This window comes from Diplotaxodon limnothrissa, linkage group LG16 (genome assembly GCF_057381915.1).
Source record: "Diplotaxodon limnothrissa isolate DT_005_m linkage group LG16, D_limnothrissa_male_GT1.1, whole genome shotgun sequence".
Classification (NCBI taxonomy): domain Eukaryota; kingdom Metazoa; phylum Chordata; class Actinopteri; order Cichliformes; family Cichlidae; genus Diplotaxodon; species Diplotaxodon limnothrissa.
Window position 1 is genome coordinate 30,291,375 of NC_140611.1, and position 21,157 is coordinate 30,312,531.

A 21,157-nucleotide genomic window follows, 5' to 3' on the forward strand; every position below is an offset into this window, starting at 1 on the left:
TGTGGATTCATGGATTTTTTTTTTTCACATTCTGTCTCTCACAGTTGAAGTGTACCTCTGGTGCAAATTACTGACCTCTGTCATCATTTTAAGTGGGGGAACTTGCACAATTGGTGGCTGACTAAATACTTTTTTGCCCCACTGTATTTGAATTTTTTCTGGGCTCTGCCAGTCATTTCCTATAACTTTATATTCACCACAAAACTCCTTAATCAGGATTTTACTATTAAAAGCTCTGCAGAGATCCTAACAACTAGGCAATCTAATAATCTAACCGGTCAGTAAGTAGTCTAATAATACTAGCTTGGAAACATTATGTCATCATGCGACATCACAGTATCTTGCTCCATTTGGCTTCAGCACCACTGTGGAGTCAGTACAAGTCAAAAAGAAGACTTCAATTTAATGAAGCAAGAGCAATAAAGAGCAGATTACAAAGGTGCTTAAACGACAATATCCCTCTATATTCACAGATAAAAAGCAAAAAAGAGATCATAACTATTTACAGGCTCAGATTGGATTTGCAGCCAAAAAAGCCAGGCTCAAAAATTATAGCAAGCAAATTCGATCATACTTTGTGATTGCTGTTTACCAGGTCAGAGTGAACCAGAGAATTGATCTAGCGATGTAAAACACTCATTTAAACATGGAATTTTCACTCGTAGAAACTCCAAATTTAAATGTGTTTAATGACATTCTCAAAATAAAAATAATCCTGAGATGGCGATAGGGCAGTAAGATTTGCTTGTCTAGAATCAACAGTAAAACTGGTACATTTTCTCCTTCTTTATTATTTACATTTAATTTGTATTATTTTCTTAAGACAATTATAGCTTTTTTTTTGTTCTTTTCAGGAATTTTATGTGGTATCTATTGTTGGCATATTATCTACTGTAAACGAATGCCTGCAGCCCCCAACCAAGTTTGTTGCAGCAAATACGAGTAACAGCACAAAAACAAAGTAGTGTACTGGTGTGAATGGGGTCAGCAGCAAAACATAGTTTGGCCACTGAAAAGAATGCCCACCTAATATTAAAACAAAGAAAGAAATCAATATTTGTTTTAGTGTATATCATCTTTGTGATATTTGCCCCCTTTACTCTGCTGTCAGACAGTCCTTTCCAGTGGGGAATGAAAGCCATAATGGTAATAATAGTACTCTCTTCAAATCTACCAGACTGACAAAAATGCTTATTTTACCTTGCAGAACAATGGTGTTTCTGGTATTCTGTTGCCATGACTTAGCAATTTGCTTGTTCTTGTGATTAGTTCAGCTTTCCATCAGCAAGAAACATCTGATAAGAAGAATAGCAATGTACATATATAGACTTTAAGTCTATGAATACTATAGTAACTATATTATCAGGGTTTCTCGGATAACTTCTTCTGTACTTTCTCATCACCTGTTTCCATCAGGTTTCAGACAGAGGAGGAGAGAAGTGCTGTGGGAGTCTAGTGGCACTCTGGGGACATGCCCTCATCTGACGGAGTTCATTCCTTGTGACGATCCTGCCTGCTACCTGTGGCAGGTCCAACAAGAGGGAAGATGTATTCCCACCAAAAACTCCTGCGGTCCTGGAGCTGCGATCCAGAATGTGACCTGTGTCAACGCTAAAGGTAATGTTTCACATATTCTTCATAGATAAACCGTTCCTGTCACATATTAAATGCATTTCATTGTGACTGAAAATCGGTCATTTAATTCAGTTTCGCCTTATTCCAAGTAGAAAACCTTACTAAAATGAATACTTTACTTTTTGAATAATCACCTTCTACTGTCTTTACATTTTTTTTAACTCAACTATCTTCTAGAGCATCCCATGCCTGAGGCATTTTAAAAGGCAAGGACATTAGTGACTAGAGTCTTGAATTGCTGAATCCTCAACAGAGACTTCATTCTTGTCCAAGATAACTCTGAAACGAGGCAAAATAACAAAGGAGTGCCTAAAGGGAGAGCAATGACAGCTCAGCTAGGCATTTACCTGTTCTATCTAGAGAAAGGCAGCTCAAAAGTTAAACAAGGATCCAGCCAGCAATACTCACGAAAGCAGTGGCTAGAAAAATGTAACAGAAGTTCAAAGCTGTTTGAACTCAGTCACATCCTGGATGAGCCCCCAAATTATTACATATCTGAGGAGAGGTGGGGGATGTGGGGAGTAGCAATAAAATGTCCAGGTGAAAGTCAAAAGCTGCAATAAAATTAATCTATATTTTATGAAAAGGTTCAGCTTTGAAATGATTTTTAGATGAGAAGACTATGCTGCTTTATCAGTCAAGCATTACCAAATCATTCGTTAGCCAGTAAAGAAAAGGCAAATAGTCTAAAGAAAAAAGCACTTCTGTTAACAGAAGGCACTGACTACTTTCTAGTAACTCAGCACTACCAAAGCACAAAGCATGCATGCCACTAAAGCTCACCACACTAGCTGGCCCACACTGAGAGATTAGCTCTTCCCCAGCTTTTATAGCGCAGGGTGGTTAATTGCTGAGTGAAATCAGCTGTGCGCTCACTCCACAGGAGAACGGGGCACCACCAAATTGAGGTTAGAAAGAAACACTACGAACACAGTAGGCCTGCAATAGCCTTGACTGTATCGATACAAGGTGGGGGAGATCCTGGTTTTGAGCAAAGCTAGTTAGTGGCTTCAGCTTTACTTCATATTTACTTCCTGTTGCTGGCAAGAAAAAGAATTTGCATATTTATGGCAAAATGCGGATTTAACAGTTTCTGACCATAATAAATTAATTCCTTTTATGGTTTTTATTATTATTGATTGCTATTTAGTTATAGTATGTATTCATTTATTTTTTACCTTTAACTATAAATCCACTTAATGTACTAAATATTACAATATCACTAAATGTAATATTGCTTATATATAGCTATCACTAGAAATTCATCCAAATTCACGGTAAAGCCATCAGTGCTATGGTCTTGACATGCAATCTTATCAGTTATGCAGAAACTATCAAGTATAATGTGATCCGTTGTGATCAGCCATATCCTCATGTTGGGTGATGGGGACATCAGCATTAACGGAGCATGCATTATTCATTAGGGATCATCATCGTTTGTGGGCTCAGAAAACATTGGCCTGATTAAAAGTCAGAATTGTAGCTTCCTACCAAGCATTAATTGATCATCTCCATAGATTATAAATCTAATTGCACCCTTTTTTGCCTGTGTTTTATTATTCTGTCAAAATGGATCATGTGTGTGTTTATCAGGAAGGCAGTGGAAGGTCCAGATAAATTAGCCAACAGGAGAGTCTAATGAGTTTTGACAGGACAGCTAAGAGTGGGAGCTTTGCCAGGTTTTAGGAAAAAGGCTCATGAAATTATCTGTGGTGGATTTCTATGGAAATTATAAAAAGTTGGTGGCTGCTCCTTAATTGGCTTATCGGACTTAAGATTCTAGCATTTTGAGTTATTTTCACACATAGTGACAGCCTTGTGACTGCTGAGTTCTTAAGTGAGCCCCTTTGTTTAAAAACTCTCACAGTTGCAACTGCATGGAAGAAAACCAGTTAATGTCATAAGAATATTACACTTTGTTTCTTGCAGTTAAATGCAAAAAAAGGTCCTGATACTAACTAATTTGGCTTTTCATATTAGAATAAAACAAATGCATAATAGAAAATAAGTGTTAGAGGAATCAGGTATAAAGGATTTGTAATGAATAGACATGAATGAAAAAGTACAATATAATGAAAAATATAATTTTGATAGAAGTATGTGACACTGAAAGGAATCTATATTTACATTATTCAAATCTGCTTTCATGTGTTTATGAGACCACATAATAATCACACCAAGTAATGTCGGTACATTGTTTTTATTATTTGAATGAGTGATGTAAAATAGATGATTATAGATGGAACAAGTTTTGTTGCTTTGATTTTTTTTTTTTTCATTATTTATTTTGTGCAAGCATCTCCCCCCTTTCCACAATCACATCCTGGTTTGTCTCTAGAGAGAAAATGTTCTTCATTTCTGTACTGGTAAAATTTAGCAGACCTTGAAGAAAGTAACTGCTAATTGCCAGTCTGGCTGCACACTCAGATTCATCAGATTCAAGCTCTGCGTCTAAGCTATTACACAAGTAATAATGATGGACATTTTGTCTGCTGGAAAAGGCATAAAGGCAGCTTCTCTCCTTGAAAAATGAAGTGCTAATTAAAGATTCCTATAGTCTCAAAGACTGTCGACTAACTGTATTTATTAGTTAATAATGTCAGAGTTAATTTAAATCTTCCTCTAGTCAACGCTTGGCCAACTCCAGGCCTTGAGGGCTGTTGTCCTGCAGGTTTTAGATCTCACCCTGGGTCAGCACACCTGAATCAAATGATTAGTAGGGGTGGGTTTTCATTATCGATTTATTGATTAAAATCGATTCTCACTTGGATAACGTGATATTGATTCATTAAAATCCTGAATCAATTTTTTTAATATAAATTTATTTTGCCCAAAATGCCAGAATCTCAGGTTTAACCTCACAAAATTTCAACAACCACCAAACAGCTAAAACAGTAAATGAGAGCGGGAACACGGATTCTGCACAAAGACGTAAACACAAAGTGTAGACCCGCCGACAAATCAGAATCAGTGAGATGTCGCCTTTCTCACCCGACGGCACGGACACGAGCTGAAAGCCGACAGCTCGCTGATTCTGATGTTTCGGTGGGTCCGCACTTTGTGTTTGCGCCATTTTTGCCCTGATTCTGAAGCTGCAGCCTTTATCTCTCTCCAATCAATATTGACCGAACCAGCAGCAAAAGAAGCAGCAAACTACGCTTCACATAAACATCGTCATGAATTCCCCTACATGCACAGCTCCCTCTCTCTCTCTCTCTGTACTTCAAGATCAGTTTCCCTTCTAACAATCTTTTTTCTGCATTATTCGCTTGCTTGTTACGCACAAGTCTACCGTTCTTACAGCCTGTCGGACGCTGTTTTTTTCCCCTTTTACTTACTTCCGAAAAGAAAGCCTCATTTCTGCCGTTCAATACTGAACTAAACTTTTTTAAATTATGCAAAATAGCAAAATGCTCAGCCGTGTCTCTAATAAAACCTCTGTAACTTTGCTCTGCTTCACATCAGCAGCATCAGGTAATGTTCATATGTTCATTAATGGGTTTGTTTCGTTTTTGATCTACTGCAGAATATTTTTATAAAATCCCAGGCCAGGAAAATCACCTTCATGTTTTTCTGTGTTTTATCCTCTACTTTGACACAAAGGCATCTGCTGTGACGCTCACACCTTTGATTATGTCTCCCAAGTGTCAAATTTCTTTTTCTAGATATAAAAATATAGAAATGTACTGATGCATGATCTGAATTATAATATGTCTGACTGTCTGAGGCAAAATTTCCCCAATTCAAATTGAATTGAATTGATTCAAATTGAATCGAATCAAATCGAATCGATTCGGAACCTTGTGAATCGGAATCGAATCGATTCTTGAAATGAGTGACGATACCCAGCCCTAATGATTAGTTCATTACCAGGCTTCTGGAGAACTTCAAGACATGTCGAGGAGGTGATTTAGCCATTTGAATCAGCTGGATCAAGGACACATCTAAAACCTGCAGGCCTTTGATGTCTGGGTTTGGATACCACTGATCTAGGTGAACATTAAAAAAAATAAATAAATAAATACTCAAGAATATTAGAAATCATAATAGTGGTTATCAGCTTTAATCAGGCCTTCTGCTTCAGGTTTTGTTCTCATTTGACTCATATTTCTTTCAGTGTATGTGACAAGAGGGCAGACCATACAAAAGGTTCACTTAAATCAGCCTTGGCTAACGCCAGGCCTCGAGGGCTGGTGTCCTGCAGGTTTTAGATATCACTCTGGGTGAACACACCTGAATCCGATGATTAGTTCATTAGCAGGTCTCTGGAGAACTTCAGGACATGTTGAGGAGGTGATTTAATCATTTAAATCAGCTGTGTTGCATCAAGGACACATCTAAAACCTGCAGGACACCGGACCCCTACGCCTAGGTTTGGACGCCACTGATGTAGTCGAAGCTTCCGCTGTTATTGCCAACAAATTTATTATATGAAACAAAAAATAAACCTTACACAGCTGTGGTCAGAAGTTTACACACACTCGTCATGTCATGGTAGTTTTGGACTACACACGTGTCGTCTTTTTTAGCAGGGTCTTCTTTCTTGACTGGTACCCTCCCAGTTCATGGCTATGTAAAACTCACTTCACTGTGGACAGTGAGGCTGCTGTACAGTTGTTTGAACTGATGATGTTGGAGTCTCTGGACTTTCCAATTGTTCTAAGTATTGGTCAGTCCAATGAGTGCTATCAAACAAATCCTTTTTATGCTGGCACTCTGTTTTCAGGCGGAGAAACTACCAGTTGTAGTCAATCACGCCAGCTAATGAGAAATTAATAGGCCTTGGCCTTGTCAAGATAAACAACAGTGTAGCACTACTTATTGCAAATGTCAGCTGTGTATATGCATACGTTTGACACTGTGCTGATTATAGAATAGCCAAAAGAAATTAAAGCTTGCGCACCCAATTCTTGTTTTTTTAAAAAAAACATTAAAAAATTGTGAAAATCTTGTAATTATCATGACTTTTCTGATTGCAACTGTATATAAAAGCAGTTAAAGCTCTTTACCAACTCTTCTTGCATCGATTTTCTCTCAGACTAAATGGTAAAACAATGAAAGACAAAACACAAAGAACATAAATAAAACTCATTCAATTTTTAATGGTTATAGATCAAGCAGTATATTTACATATATGTACAAAGAAACCTTGTTCATGCACATTTGCACATATGTATACATTGAGTATAATTCAGCCAATTAGGCATTCCTGGCTATTAGACGTCACATGTGCATGCAATCAATCAGTTAATGAGTCCACTCGAATCGTCAATGACATCATCCAAAACCCAAATAACATTTAAAATCACCACCTGATTTGAAAACCGAACCATCTATATATATATTCCAAAATTATCACTTAAACTAAGAAAATTATGACAATTATAAAATAAAAGTTTACAAAAATATTCATACTTTGGACAAATCAGTGTTGTATAACATTTTACCATATACAGTATACAAATCCCAAATCAAAACAAATGCACTCATTAAACTGTTCATCATTCAATCCTTTGGGTGACAATATCTGCAAAGTGAATATCCAAAATGCCTCTCTTTTCTTCAATAATAAATCAATATGAGTATGAAACCATAGAAAAAAGCACTTCAATTTTTTGTCATCAGATTGTGTTTGCCGTGTTTTTAAAAAATCTACAAATAAACTGCTGTCAACTCCAGTAACATTACATGAGCAATTAAAAAGTTTCAAATGAAGTCTTTCTTACATTTGACCCAAGTTTCACTTTGGAGAAGAGGATAAATCTTGTGAATAGGGTGGCTGGGTTTATTTCTGTTCAGCTAAATAATAAGTTGAATATTATGAAATTCAGTGATGTGCCAGATACCCCTGAGATTTGTAAAAAGAAAAAAAAAATTCTCCCTGATTGAGTGAGCTTTTTGTTCCCGTTTCCCAGCATAAAGAAAATCTGCATTCCAAGTCTGAGGATGCATGAAATTGTGTGAGGAAAGTCTAAGCCTATAGAGAGCATACAAACTGCACTTTTCTGACTAAGTTAATCTGATGGAGATTAAAATGATTATCTAGGCTTGCTCAAGCAATCAAAGGAAAAAAAAATCCTATATCACCTAAATCGTGTCTTTGCCATGGAATATATTCTATTATGGCAATAATTTTAGGGCAGCAGAAATCATTTTGGTATGACTGAAGTAGAATTAAGTGATACAAGGGTGGTCAAGGACACTTTTGGGACTCAACCAGACAGATGCCCAGAGGGATAACCATGTGGTGAAAATAATAAAGCGCTGTTGTTTACTGATGAATCATTTTGGTGCATCACATACTAAGATCATGTATCTAGATATGTTTTATTAATGCGCTTTATCGGATATCTTGTATTTCCCAATTCACTTGAGGTTAAGCAGATAAGAAACAGAGCTGAAAAACCCCCACAGAAAATGTTAGTGGCTGTATAAGTGTTAAGTTCTATTTGAAGTAGCCATGTAATACCGTTATTTTCACAATCAGTATCATATGTAGAAAGTATGTTTTGGTGCTAAATTATACACCACATGCTAACTGTATGCCTTAATATTTCTGTGGCAGGTAGGCAGACAGACAGATATTCCCAGTATAGGCTGAAAAATTATGCAAACTCCTAGGTTAATTATATTAACAAAAGCTAATTGGAACCAGGGGAATCCAATCAGTGACGCTAGATTAGAAGTGTAGGTTAGGGATACTTTGACTTCTAAAAATATTTAAGAGTTTGACTTTAGTGTTCACGAGATTTTGCTAATAACCCATGCATATAAAATGATTCTATGTAAGCAAGGATCACTGTTTTTAAATAAAGCTAAAAAAAAAAAATGAGAGTCTGAGACTAACTGTATTTATTTGTGGGACCAGCTACTAAAAGTGTTGAAATGCTATGTTTGTTTGCACATAGCTTATTCCCATTGTGTTTGTTTATGCTTATTTGTGACCTGTCAGTGGAAGCAACCAGTCACACTGGTTTAACACTATTTAATCAAAAATTGTTAATTCTTCATTTTTTCTTTTAAATAGTGCCAAATGTACATGTGAGTGTATTCATTTATTGTGTTCTACATTTACTATTTTGTGTTTGGCTACAGTTACTACTGTATTTATGTGTTATTTACTGAAAACTACTTCAGCAAAGAGATGTGATAGCTTCACCCTCTAGCTTTTTGGCACAGTAAACTTGTTCTGACAGCTCCCACTAATTGCACGGTGACCAGAGTAGTCGGTCCAATTTCTCGATGTAACCATAGACCACAGTGTAATGCAGTGCACCTGTGACTGGCAGTTGACATGACCCACATACAGCAGATCTTTGCTGCGTATACTTAAACCTACAGATGAACTGACATTTCTGACCTAATAACTGAGCACAGTGGTCAGCATCATTCTGACTCTGCTTGCTCAAGTGGTCAGCAATATTCAGGAGCTATGTTTAGGAGAAGTGCTGAAAGTGACTAACTTTTGCTGAAATGCTGAAGCTACACGTTTAACAGGCAGGTAAAGCACAGAAAATAATTAGTGACCCAGGGTAGTTTGTTGGATGCTCACAGCTATTTTATCCAATGCACCTTGTTTCTTTTGCCTCCCCCCAGCTCTACTTTAAAAGCTTCCTCCACAGATTGGATATGATTATTAACTTTTAAGCAAAGGCGAGGACTTTTTTCAGTATCTCCTAGAATAATAACAATGAAGAAATTAATTGGTGGGTGGGCGAGCAGAATAGAAATCATGTGGAAATTGCATGCAGGAGCCAGTGATATTATATCTGAGTAAGAGCCCCAATTCCTGTATTAATAATGCAAAAGGACCCCTAGGGCAACCATCTATTTGCAGAGCACCCCCACACACACAAGTAGTCTCATACATACACACTCACACATAGATACAAATACATTAGTTGTGACTTTGGATTCATGTTATCATGTCATTTCGCTTTAGGCAGTGTTTTCAGGCAAGGTTTTGTGAGTCTTTTGTTACTTTGTTTGCTAATACATGCATTAAACCCTTTTGATTTTCAAGCAGAAAGATTGTTGAATTACTGATTTTCCATTGTTTATAAAATCACAGTAAGTAATTCCACCTTTGGCAATAATGCATCTGTTTTAATCAGTTTTTAATAAGCCTGGAGCCAGTGTCATGCTTTTATATTCTTTTTGTTGCATTAGTTTGATTTAAAACCTAAAGTTGGGAATGTAAATGCGTCAAAGCGCCCTTGTCAGTGGCCTTTCTGCAAAAGTTTTGCCCTTGTAAAAATTAGTAGACTTAAGTGACCTCTTGGTATTGCAAACACCTTGATTGCACAGACTTGTCTGGTTTTAATCATGCTGCTGTCTGCTATCTACTGATAGATTCATACTCTTGTCCATGCTGTTTAACAGAAATTCAACTTCCAAACTATATAAGACTTTGTCCATGCTTAGAATAGGCAGATATGATCCTTCTCTACTTGTAAAGCAGTGTAAATTGTATGTAAATTATGTCACTGCCCATAAAGGTAATAGTGGGTGGAAAAACAAACTGTTGTTCTTCTGCTCTTTCTCTAAAAGTAGTAAAAGCAAAAGAACAAACAAAGAATATTTATTTACTTTACTTTAAGCTAAAACTTTTTGCTTTGCATTTTCCATTTAAAGCTCTTTTTTTTTAAGTACCGCCGTATATCATTGCCCATTTTTGCATTTCTAGTGTGTATTGCTCTAAATGTGGGTCAGTGAGGTTGATTCACTGAAATCTATAGTGCATGCCCTACTCTATTTTATGCTGTCTTTGCATTTAGCATGCATACCTGAAATAATCACCTGGGTAGGAGTCACTGCGAACCAAAACAGTGACAATGGATTCCCACACAGCTTACTGTCAGTTCAAAACAATCGCGTTAAAGATCATTGTAATTTGTGCTGCAGCCTCCAAAGCTTCTCTGAGTTGTTTAAATATATATACCATCGTGAAACCTATGTTCTCGTTACTTAAAATTTTAATTTTAGTTGAAAATATAATTTTAGTGAACATTACAGTAATAACCATCCACCATCTTTCCACTTGTCCAGTATTATAAATATACGTCTCGCTCTACAAATGTTTATGCACATTTTTTTTGGAAAAGTTTGCATCTTATGCCCACTTTGATCTGTGCTAATGAAAGTCGTAATGTATCCCACACTGTAGCCTTTGGGTCATCGTTACATTCAGCTGATTTTTCTTTAACTCCTGCTGTATGCACATTAGCTGCTTTGATGGTTGGAGATCTCTTATGCTTTGACTTTATGGCCACAAAGTTTCCAAACTCCCCGAGGGTGGGTCTTTTACATTTTTCTTATGAGGCAACATCTAAGTTTGCATTCTCTATGTTTACTGCCCTCCTCTGAATCAAGGTTGTTTGCTTGATTCAGATGAAAAAAAAGAGACAAATTGATGACAGATCTGCCCTGGGGTTGTTATTGTTAAACTATATTCCGTGATCTAGTGGCAGGGTTCAACCAAGTTAATGATTCTTCTCTCTGTGAGTGTATATCAGAAAACAATGCTTCAGCAGCTGCTGGCATTGTTTTGACAACAGGATGACATTCCTGTTTCTGAAATAGATCTGTCTCTCTAGGACAGAGACCTTGGAGAAATCTATGGCAAACTCTTTTAAAGCTCCAAAAGGAAATACAACCATATGTCTGGTTATCTATATAGTAGTAGCTTATGTGCATAGTGTTTAACAAGAAAGCTATTGTTGTATTATGTTTAATCTACAGGTACCTTTCAAGGTGCTTAAGGACACTTTAAAAGATGCAGTAAAAGTTCTTCTCGATGGCTATTGTGCAATTTTCATTTGATAAATGACATTCTCAAAACTACTTGTTCAGTCTCCATGTTATCTGGTGACATCTGCATGTCATTGATATTGTCATGCAGACGATGTTGGAGCCACTTGTCATGATGGATCAAGCAGGTTTTCTTGTTTTTATTTTTCATTCTTTGATCTTATTGAAAACGAGTGAGAACTGATATGCAAGGTCATGTCTTTTTCACTTTTATTCCCAACTCACCTTTTATGTTTCTTTTTCTTTCTTTGTTTGCTTACTATTTTTGTGACTGTATCTTTGATACTATTCCCATAACCATGATGTTGCAATACAGGAAAGACTGCACATGCAACAGTGTGTGGCAAATAACAATGCAATCAACAGTCCTTTCTCTATATTTCTCTCTATATAAGTCTATATAAGAATCCTATATTTTTTTTTTATTATTATTATTAGTCCTTTATTTATCCAGGTAAATAACTCTCGTTGAGATTAAAAATCTCATTTCCAAGAGAGACCTGGCAGATATTTGGTAGATATCTTGAACTGAGGCATTGTATATGAGTCAAAAAAGTGGAGCCTTTTGCATTTTGTCTGCCAAACCTTGCAAGAGTATGCAAGAGTATACATAGGCAGAGTACACCATTATACTGACAACATGGCAGTCTAGTGACCAGTATTTTGACCATCTTGTTTGCAAAGAATCACTCAAGCCAATGACAGTTTCAGAGAGTTGAATATTTACTTTTGCAGGTAATTCATTTTGTGGCTTAATAAAATTGCACTTACTGTACTGCACACCTTAATGATGGTCCAAGACGTATTAAAGCAACCTAGATAAACTGTAAAAAAATGGAGTAAAGATATAACAAAGTAGAAAGAAATTGCTCTTTGTTTCCTGTGGCTGTTTCATTCGTAAAAGAAGAGTTAACTAGCAGCTGCGATACATATTTCATAACACGAAGATGAAGGCTGAAGGATAGCTTTTAAAACTAGCTCAGAATACCAATGGAGTGACCTTACAATTTCTTTTGATGAAATTAAATTTGTGTTTGACAGAACACTTAGGAGGGATGCCCGCTTACTTGCTTTTACTATCTGTAACATGGTCTTGGCAAACTTTATCAATAGCACAAAAAAAGAATTTTAGGGATTAATTTTGAAGAATGAAAAAAGTCTAAGTGCTCCAAATTGCAATAAACACATCATCCTCCCCTATACGTGCATTGCCATGTGTTCACATTCAGAGCTGATGTAGACATGACTTGAATTTGTCACAGAGTGAATGTAATGGTATCAACATGTGTCAATTGTGTCAGCTAGATCCAGCAGGATCCACTTATTATCTTGTCCAGTGTCACAAGTGCACGTCTGGGTGTTCTTCAGAGATAATTCAGGCCTAACAAAAATGGTAAAACTGAGACGAGCACAGAATATAAAGTAGCTGACCAAATAACACATTATGTGTTGTACTTCATGTGAATTGCATTTATACTTTCATTCAGCATGATGAAAGATCTGGTATCCTCTGGAGGGGGCTGATGTATTAGGAGCGCAGTATGTTGTGGGTTCATTTACCTCTGCATTTAATGTGAGCAAGACCAGGCTTTAAGGTTTTAATCTGATCAACCCAGAGTCATAGGGCCTTGGGTTATACCACTTTCTGCTTCTAATATACATTTGTTATTTGATGTATACTTCAGCTGGGATTTCATTCTAGCGCCAGTGTGTTTTGGTTTAGTTTGCACAAGGTTATTTCCCTATCTGATAGCTGTTAGATCAAGATGAGATACTAAGTGTAGCGAGTGTCAATTGGATTATTTGAGCCTTTAGGCTGATTTCAGTTATCTTGCCTTTTTCAGGAGAAGATGTGCCCGATGCCTACTGTGTGGAAGGCCCTCCACTTGCAGAAGAAGCCTGCGAGGTGCCCTGTTCTGCAGACTGTGTGGTTGGCCCCTGGTCCTCCTGGTCCACCTGCTCACACAGCTGTGCCAGTAAGACGGCAGAGGGTAGACAGAGCCGCACTCGCACTGTTTTAGCCATCCCACAAAAAGGTAATCCAAAATTCCCTTTGATCTCTTTGACTCTTTCTCATCTAATACTAATAAAGAACTTCTTTGCTTTGTTTACTGGAGTTATTTTTAACTTGGTTTTACTTTTAATGAAGCTAGATTTTTAAAGCTGATATTAATATATGGCAAATAGGTAGAAAAGGTTTAGATTATAACTGTCGTTAACATGTCATCTCATCTGAAATACTGCAGAAAAAAGGGCAGAAGTAACAAGAAGATGTATTATATTGTATTATTACTGTAGTTGTTGATAATAATGTATACCTTTCGGTATCTATGAGGTTCAGTACTACACTGACTGGATGACAGAAAGCATGAAAACACTGATCTTTGGAGATTTTAAGAAGTAGCTTGTAATTACAGATATAAAAGAAAAAATCCAGTAACATTTTCATTAGCAGGGAGCTCAGTGTCTTTGGGATATAGTGCTATTGTTAGAGGGACTCAAACTGAGGAATGCCACGGCTAACACAAGACTAGACTCGGCAAATAAGAAGAGTAAATATTGATTGAGCTCGAACCTTTAACTGGGTTTTTTTTGTGTGCGAGTCTCATTTAGTCGTTTTTCATCTCACAAACATTTGAAGTTTGAGTTGACCATTCATTATCAGAGACTCTTTTCTTCCCAACAGTGCTTTTCTTACTTTGTGTTGTGTTTTCAAGTCAGTCAGCAAAGCCTTGGCAGCCAGCTAGCAGCCATTAATCCCTGTAACTAAATGCATATCTGCAACAACAGCTGATGAAAGAATTTCACAGATTAAGCCAGGTTCCAAACTATGTTGCTTATTACAATGTTACTGGCTATCAGCTTGCTGACAGAGCTGATGTGTGTGTGGGTATGTATACATGGGTATTAATGCTGCATTTGTGTTTATAAGGATACATTTTTGTAACAGCGTCTGACAGAATACTGTAGAAGCCCTGAGAAATACAAATTGGACTGGAAGGTGTAAGTATATACAATATTTGGTTGTGGTTCAGCTCATCCTTACTTTTCTATAAGTCACAGCACACTACTGTTCCCTCTCCAGATATCATATTTATCATATTTCATCAACTGAGCTGTCCATGTTTTACCTCCATTTCAACCAGAGAGTCTCTGCCCTGACTACTGTAGGCCCAAAACAAAAGTAAATTACCACTGTGAACACCACTGTAAACAATCCTTTAGCCAGAAAGCAATGATGCATACATAGAACTCAGGTATTTTACATAAACTGTAAATGAAGAAATGATTACTTTGGAGGTTTTATATGTATATATACACATACACTAACCAGGACACAGAGCATAAACATTGTTGTGCTTTGGCAGTCAATGAATTACCAAAGGAAGACTTTCACAGTGGCCTTGCTGTGACTGAGTTTGTAATTTGAACTTCTAGAAGTTGAAACTTGAAAAGTGCTTGCTCAGCTAACCCAAAAAACAAATATTTGCTACAGTATGTTAATAAACAGCTCATGGTAGAGTGATAATATTGGCACTTTTTTTCCTTCCATTGATCAAATACATCTTGTACTTTAAGAGAATCCATTAGATTTGTTTTGGTCAAATCACATGTACTCTGCACAATAATGAAACTGTGTTGGAGTGATTTAGTGCAGCTTTTTCTGAATGCCATGTTGTACATTCTGTGTATTTCACAATTTTCTACTCTTATGTGTTGATATGCAGATGGGAAAGCTTGTCCAGCGGGTCCAGCTCTGGAGCAATGGAGAGTCTGCAATGACCATCCTTGTGTGGTATTTCACTGGGAAGCTTCAGCATGGGGTCCATGTATTGAGGATACCTCTATGGCTCTCAATGGAACCAGCCTCCAGAATGGGACCATAACCTGTGCTGTCGGGGTTCAGATCCGCAAAGTCATCTGTGTGAAGATGAATGCTGGTCCAGTCGTAAATAAAAGGTGGAGTCTATGCAAAGTATTTGATATATGGACTTTTTTGAATTTTATGTACTCTGATTCAGTATTTTTCTTTGTAATGTCACTTTTTTATATAGAATTATATATCCAGTCATTTGAAAAAGTAAGTACAGTGATGTGAAAATGCAAAAAAAAAAAAAAGGAAATCAGGAAGGGGGCAAACACTTTTTCACGCCATTGCACATCAAATAGACGTTTTTTACCCTTTTTTTAAAAAAAATTTTTGTTTAATTTTAATTAGCAAACACTTAACTCACTTATACATAGTGTCTATATTCTCCATAAACAGATGTCTTTATATAGATTTTCATAGGACAGCTACAAAATTTGGTTTCTCTTGTAGTCTGAGTTCCATTGGCCCGTCACATTTGAGCACTTGAGTTATATGTAGTTCTTAGTGTAGAGCAAAAGAGTTACTGTATTTCTTAATATGCAATCTTGAAACTAGCAGAAATTGCCTGTTTATTATGTCTGCATTTATGAATATTGAAAACAGGAAGTCAACTCTTTAATGGAAAAAATATATAAAAAAAATATATATAATAATTTTTATATTATTATATATTTATATTATATTTTATTTTATATTTTTTTCTATATTATATAATGTCAATGCCGTTCGTTGTCTTGCTTCCATGTTGTATCAAATCCTAACACAGCATTTCAATCGGATTTAAATCTGGACTTTGACTGGGCTTTTTTATCCTTTGTGTATTTGTTATTATGCTTAGGATCATAATCCTTTTGAAAGATGTACTTCTAAGTTCAGCTTAAGCTTGTAGTGCGGTGACCTCAGATTATCCTTAAGCACTCGTATAAGGTGCAGAATGCATAGTTGAATCAATGGCTGCAAAATACACAGTCCCTGAGGCCGTGAAGCCAACTTAAACTGTAACATTTCTATCCCTATGTTTCACATTGGGTATAAGGTTCTCCTCCTGAGAAGCTGTTTTTTGGTCTTTGCCAAATAATAGGGTGCTGATGAGTAATTAACTGTGTCATCAACATATTGATGGATATTCACGAGACTTGTTATGAGTCACAATTTGACCTCCGTGCATTTGCTCTTGAACAAATGAGGTGAATATGTGGTCTCAGCCCCCCACCTGATGTTTATGGTAATTAAAATTAAAACTTGAAGGGCACTCATTAAGGCCACTAGCCATGCTACCCCTCTCCACTAAGTTACATGAGATATTTTTCAAATTATACAACGTATATTCTTCAGTTCTGGGAGATGACTTATTTTGTCAGTATGAAAATTGCACTTCTGTATCAGAGTATCTTTTTACTGTGCTGCTCTGCTTATTTTTAGCAGCTGAAAATAGGCCCTGAGAGAAATGAATGCTAAATTATAGGTGAGGAGAAAAGGAGCTTTGTAAAATCAAGGGGAAGATGGGATGTTTCTCTTACAAAAAAAATCACTTAAGAACACAGTCTCCATTTTCCAAAACCGCCTTACTTGTAGATATCTAGCGTATGCTTTTAGTTACTAACAGATGACCCAGAGGACTTGCTTCACTGTGAAATAATATCCCAAAGTTTTGTGTATTGAGGTCTGGTTTTATCCTTTTTCCTTCTGTGTGTTTAGTGTTTCTTTTCATTTGTTTTTGTGAACCAGAGATTCATTTTGCTTCTGCTCCACCATTATCTACTCCTCTTTCAGCAATACAATATCAAACTCTGCTAAGGGCTTTTGTGCTGTCACTATAATGATGTTATAGTGATCTTCACAGCAGGAAGACAGATTTATAAATAATTCACAAAGATTGCTCTTCTTTAGCTTGATGTGCTATTGACAGGGCTGTAAAATAGATTATGTAGAGGCTTTTTTTTTCTAATGCTTGTCCTATCTGCCGCCACAGTAAGAGTCAGTTTTTTAGTGTATTTATGCACCAAAGTCGGGTCTTTCTGCCATCTTTCCAAATTATACTGTGACTGTCTGACTCTATCGAAAAACGCAGATTTGACATAAATTATATTTATACCCAAGACACATTCTATACGTTCTAACAGATTATGTTCTGGATTAAAAAAGCAAGGAAAACTGAGTAGGTAGGCGAGCTGCAATTCTGCGTTAACCCCTGTTTATCTCAAACTCTGATTTCTGAATTGTTAAGCTTTGAGTTGGAAAATGTTTCAGAATACAGCTGTTGCTGCTCTGTTTGAAGGGTCACTTCAGTCAGCAAACATCTTAGCATTTCATGCTGAGCAGTAATCTCAGCAGTGAGCAGTGGCTCAACAAAAAGATTCGTTGTTTTTTTTTTGTTGGTATCAATACAGAGCCCCCAGAAAAACAGATTGATTTTCAGTGTGTAAATAATAAAACTGACAGTGATGAAACTTCATACAGTACACACACATACTATTAATATTATTAATAATGATGAATAATGAATAATGATGCTGAACACTGTGGCCTTGACAGTGAATCTAACTCCCTCATTTTGGGAAAACCACACAATATACCCCAGCTGCTCTGTTGCGTTGTCATGCCCTCTGGCATACATCACTGCAAAGGGAGAGAGAGAGAAGAGTAGGGATAAAGCTGGGGAATGATGGGTTTTATGTATCTTTCCCCCTTATGCTTTGGCATACTTTGATCTCATTGCTGTGCGTGCTGGATTTTTGCAGTCAGTAGGATGTGGCGCCATGCTGGGTCTCTAGTGAGACCTGGATCTGGTTGTTGGGCAAAGGAAGTCACTGGCTCTGAAACAAAATGTGAAATTTCATGTGTGTTTGTGCATTGAGGACAGGAGTTGGCTGCTGGTTGATGAAGACATCAAAGCTTATGAATTACTTGATTTTACATAGCTGCATTAATCCGCACCAATTCAAGGTTGCACGACACACAAAACACAACACAGCCAGAGGGCTGTTACAGATATGTTACACAAGAGATGTGCCAGCATGAATTAAGACAAGGAAATTGTTAAAAGTCGGTCAGATGCTCATTAAAACCTGGTAATGATGTGTTTGGTGTAGCAGGAATGATCTATTGGTAAACAGTTTGCATATCCTTGTTTCTCAGGTTAATTAGCAGCCGTGTTTGATTGATTTTTTCCCCTGGAGCACTCTTTCGCTTGTCTTGTTAGTAACAAAAAATGGCCCTGGCTGCTCTGTATATGTAAAATAAATCCACTCACTGGGACATTTAAATTGATCATAAATTTGTTTCCACTATTTATAGATACATTGCCATTGCTGATATTTTGTTGAGATTTTTAGTTAAAAAAATATTGCCTACATACTGCCACTAGGGGCGACCGTGGCTCAGGGGGTTGGGAAGCGTATCTGTAACCGGAAGGTCGCCGGTTCGATCCCTGGGCTCTCTGTCCTGGTCTTTGTGTCCTTGGGCAAGACACTTTACCCTACTGCCTACTGGTGTTGGCCAGAGGGGCCGATGGCGCGATATGGCAGCCTCGCTTCTGTCAGTCTGCCCCAGGGCAGCTGTGGCTACAACCGTAGCTTGCCTCCACCAGTGTATGAATGCGAGAGTGAATGAATAGTGGTATTGTAAAGCGCTTTGGGTGCCTTGAAAAGTGCTATATAAATACAATCCATTATTATTATTATTACTAGTTGATGCCACTGTGGGCTACAAATCTAGCATAAAGAATTATTGATTAGTCTAGTTTTAGTAAAACTGGGATTTAAAAGTGAAAATGCACTGTGAAGCATGCAGGCACTTTGTAGGCTTGAATTTTTTTTTTTTTAATGAGTAATATTTGTAGACTGGGAGGCAACTGAATGTGTGAGAACACTGTAAATTTCTATATTTGTGTAGCGTTTGCTTGAGCATGCAGGCAGAGGCACATGTAATCAATCATGTTTTCTGTAGGGAGATGTGTGATGTCAAGGACAGGGCATTTGTTTTACTGCGCTATCCTCTTACTAGTGAGACCCAGGACGTTTATCATTCATCACCTGGGGGCTGAAGAGAATTTAAGACCACTGTTTGTTTGTTTGTATGTTTAGATGTTCAGATTCTTCCCGTCCGGAAACCGTCCGTCCTTGTTTGCTACCCTGCAAGAGAGACTGCATTGTGACGCCTTTCAGTGAATGGACAACTTGCCCATCAACCTGCCTTCCAGGTAGCTCACTGACAGGATTTTCTAGAAATTTATTTTACAATTGCCTCTCTAATAGCTTAAGTCTTTTTAAAATTAATCAGTATCCAGAGTAAAATCTTTTAAAATTGGTAAATTATCAATATATTGGGATTGAATATATAAATACCTTGTTTCAGGAGCACAAATAACCTATTCAAATAAAAACACATTTCATACTTTCACAATAGATAGATAGATTATAGATTCGATTATAAGTAATCAGTTGATTACTTATAATCTATCTAGAAACTGATTTTAATTTGACATCAGTGTATTCCCAAAAGGTTGATTCTGTTCATCTGGACGTAACGTTTTCTGTGGGAGAAACGTTTCATCATTCATCAAAGTGACTTCTTCAGTCTCAGCTGACTGAAGGTTTCCCCAACCTTTTACACAATAACTGAACCTAGCCCACTGAATGAGCAATGGGCTGTGAGGTCAGCTCCTTGATCATTAATATGCAAATTGTCACCACCATTGATCAACAACTACTGATCAAAGACTATTGATCAATGACCATGAGTACAATTCACAGAGAGTTGGGGAATGGCTGCAATCACCGCATTGTAAAATGGCGAAAGATGTACCCTTAGGCCCCTCCTCGATTCAGAGATGGTCTTTCCCTTTTCACGTAAATAGCCTCCTTGAATCCCTGCTGAAACCAGCATTCCTCCCTGTCCAGGATGTGTACATCCTCATCATTGAAATAGTGACCACTGGCCTGTAGATGTAAATAGACTGCGGAGCCTGATGACGTTGTTTGGTTTGGTCTGAAAACGCTACGTCCAGATGAACAGAATCATTCTTTTGGGATTTACTTACCTGGATGATTGAGCATGCATCAAGACACATCAGTAGATTGTATAAGGTAAACTTCAAGAAGGTATACATCACTGTATATGTTATTCCTTTAAGCCTGACCTATAAAATAATTGCCAGAAAATTCAAAATTAAATATATATTTTCATACATGGGTTTTACTTTGTATCATAGTTGCTACATACAGAATTTTTATTTATTTTTTCATTCTTGCAATGAATAGCTTGAAAATGTAATGTACGATGCGATATATTCAGATTTTTCATTGAAAAAACTGATGGCGTAAAAATCTCAAGAACTCAAATATGATGCACTTGGCTTCACATGCTTACAATGATGGCAAGAGGCTTCTTAGAAAAATGTACAGTGCAATACACGCAAAGTGTTGTCAAGAATTACATTTAATTGTAAACAACAGTTTTAACTGTCCATTACATTAACCTAGCACATAGAGAGAAAAGAATGGATATTTAATGGGTTTCAATATGTGTACTGTAATGTCTCGGAAATCAAAAAGTATGTAATTGTTTTTAGAAGAATTGAGCAGGCATCTCATCTGTGTAAATATGCTGTAGTCCATTGGGTCTGTTGATGATGTAATCTCTTTCTTAATTGCACCATTTTCAATGTTTAGTAATTAGTGCTGTGTAATGAGCCTTGGAGCCTGAGCCAAATGAAGCCATTACAGTGTGGTGTGTCCGAAAACAGACTGCAGTGAAGTGGACGACATCGCTGCTACAAGGGCATGCTAATCAGCATCGGAACAATTTCGAGACCACTTGTTTTTTTCCCCTCTTTGAGAT

General features: G+C 37.0%; 1 protein-coding gene across 2 annotated transcripts in view; it reads left to right on the top strand.

The window, feature by feature from the left end:
* The window catches only part of thsd7ba (thrombospondin, type I, domain containing 7Ba), a 143,973-nt gene that overhangs the window by 53,974 nt on the left and 68,842 nt on the right, over positions 1 to 21,157 (top strand). For both annotated transcript variants that reach the window (XM_085373691.1, XM_085373690.1), the window contains exons 6-9: positions 1,417 to 1,617; positions 13,290 to 13,481; positions 15,174 to 15,405; positions 19,402 to 19,517. In XM_085373691.1, the coding sequence (XP_085229817.1) occupies positions 1,417 to 1,617; positions 13,290 to 13,481; positions 15,174 to 15,405; positions 19,402 to 19,517 (741 nt within the window). The remainder of the gene's footprint in view (positions 1 to 1,416; positions 1,618 to 13,289; positions 13,482 to 15,173; positions 15,406 to 19,401; positions 19,518 to 21,157) is intronic.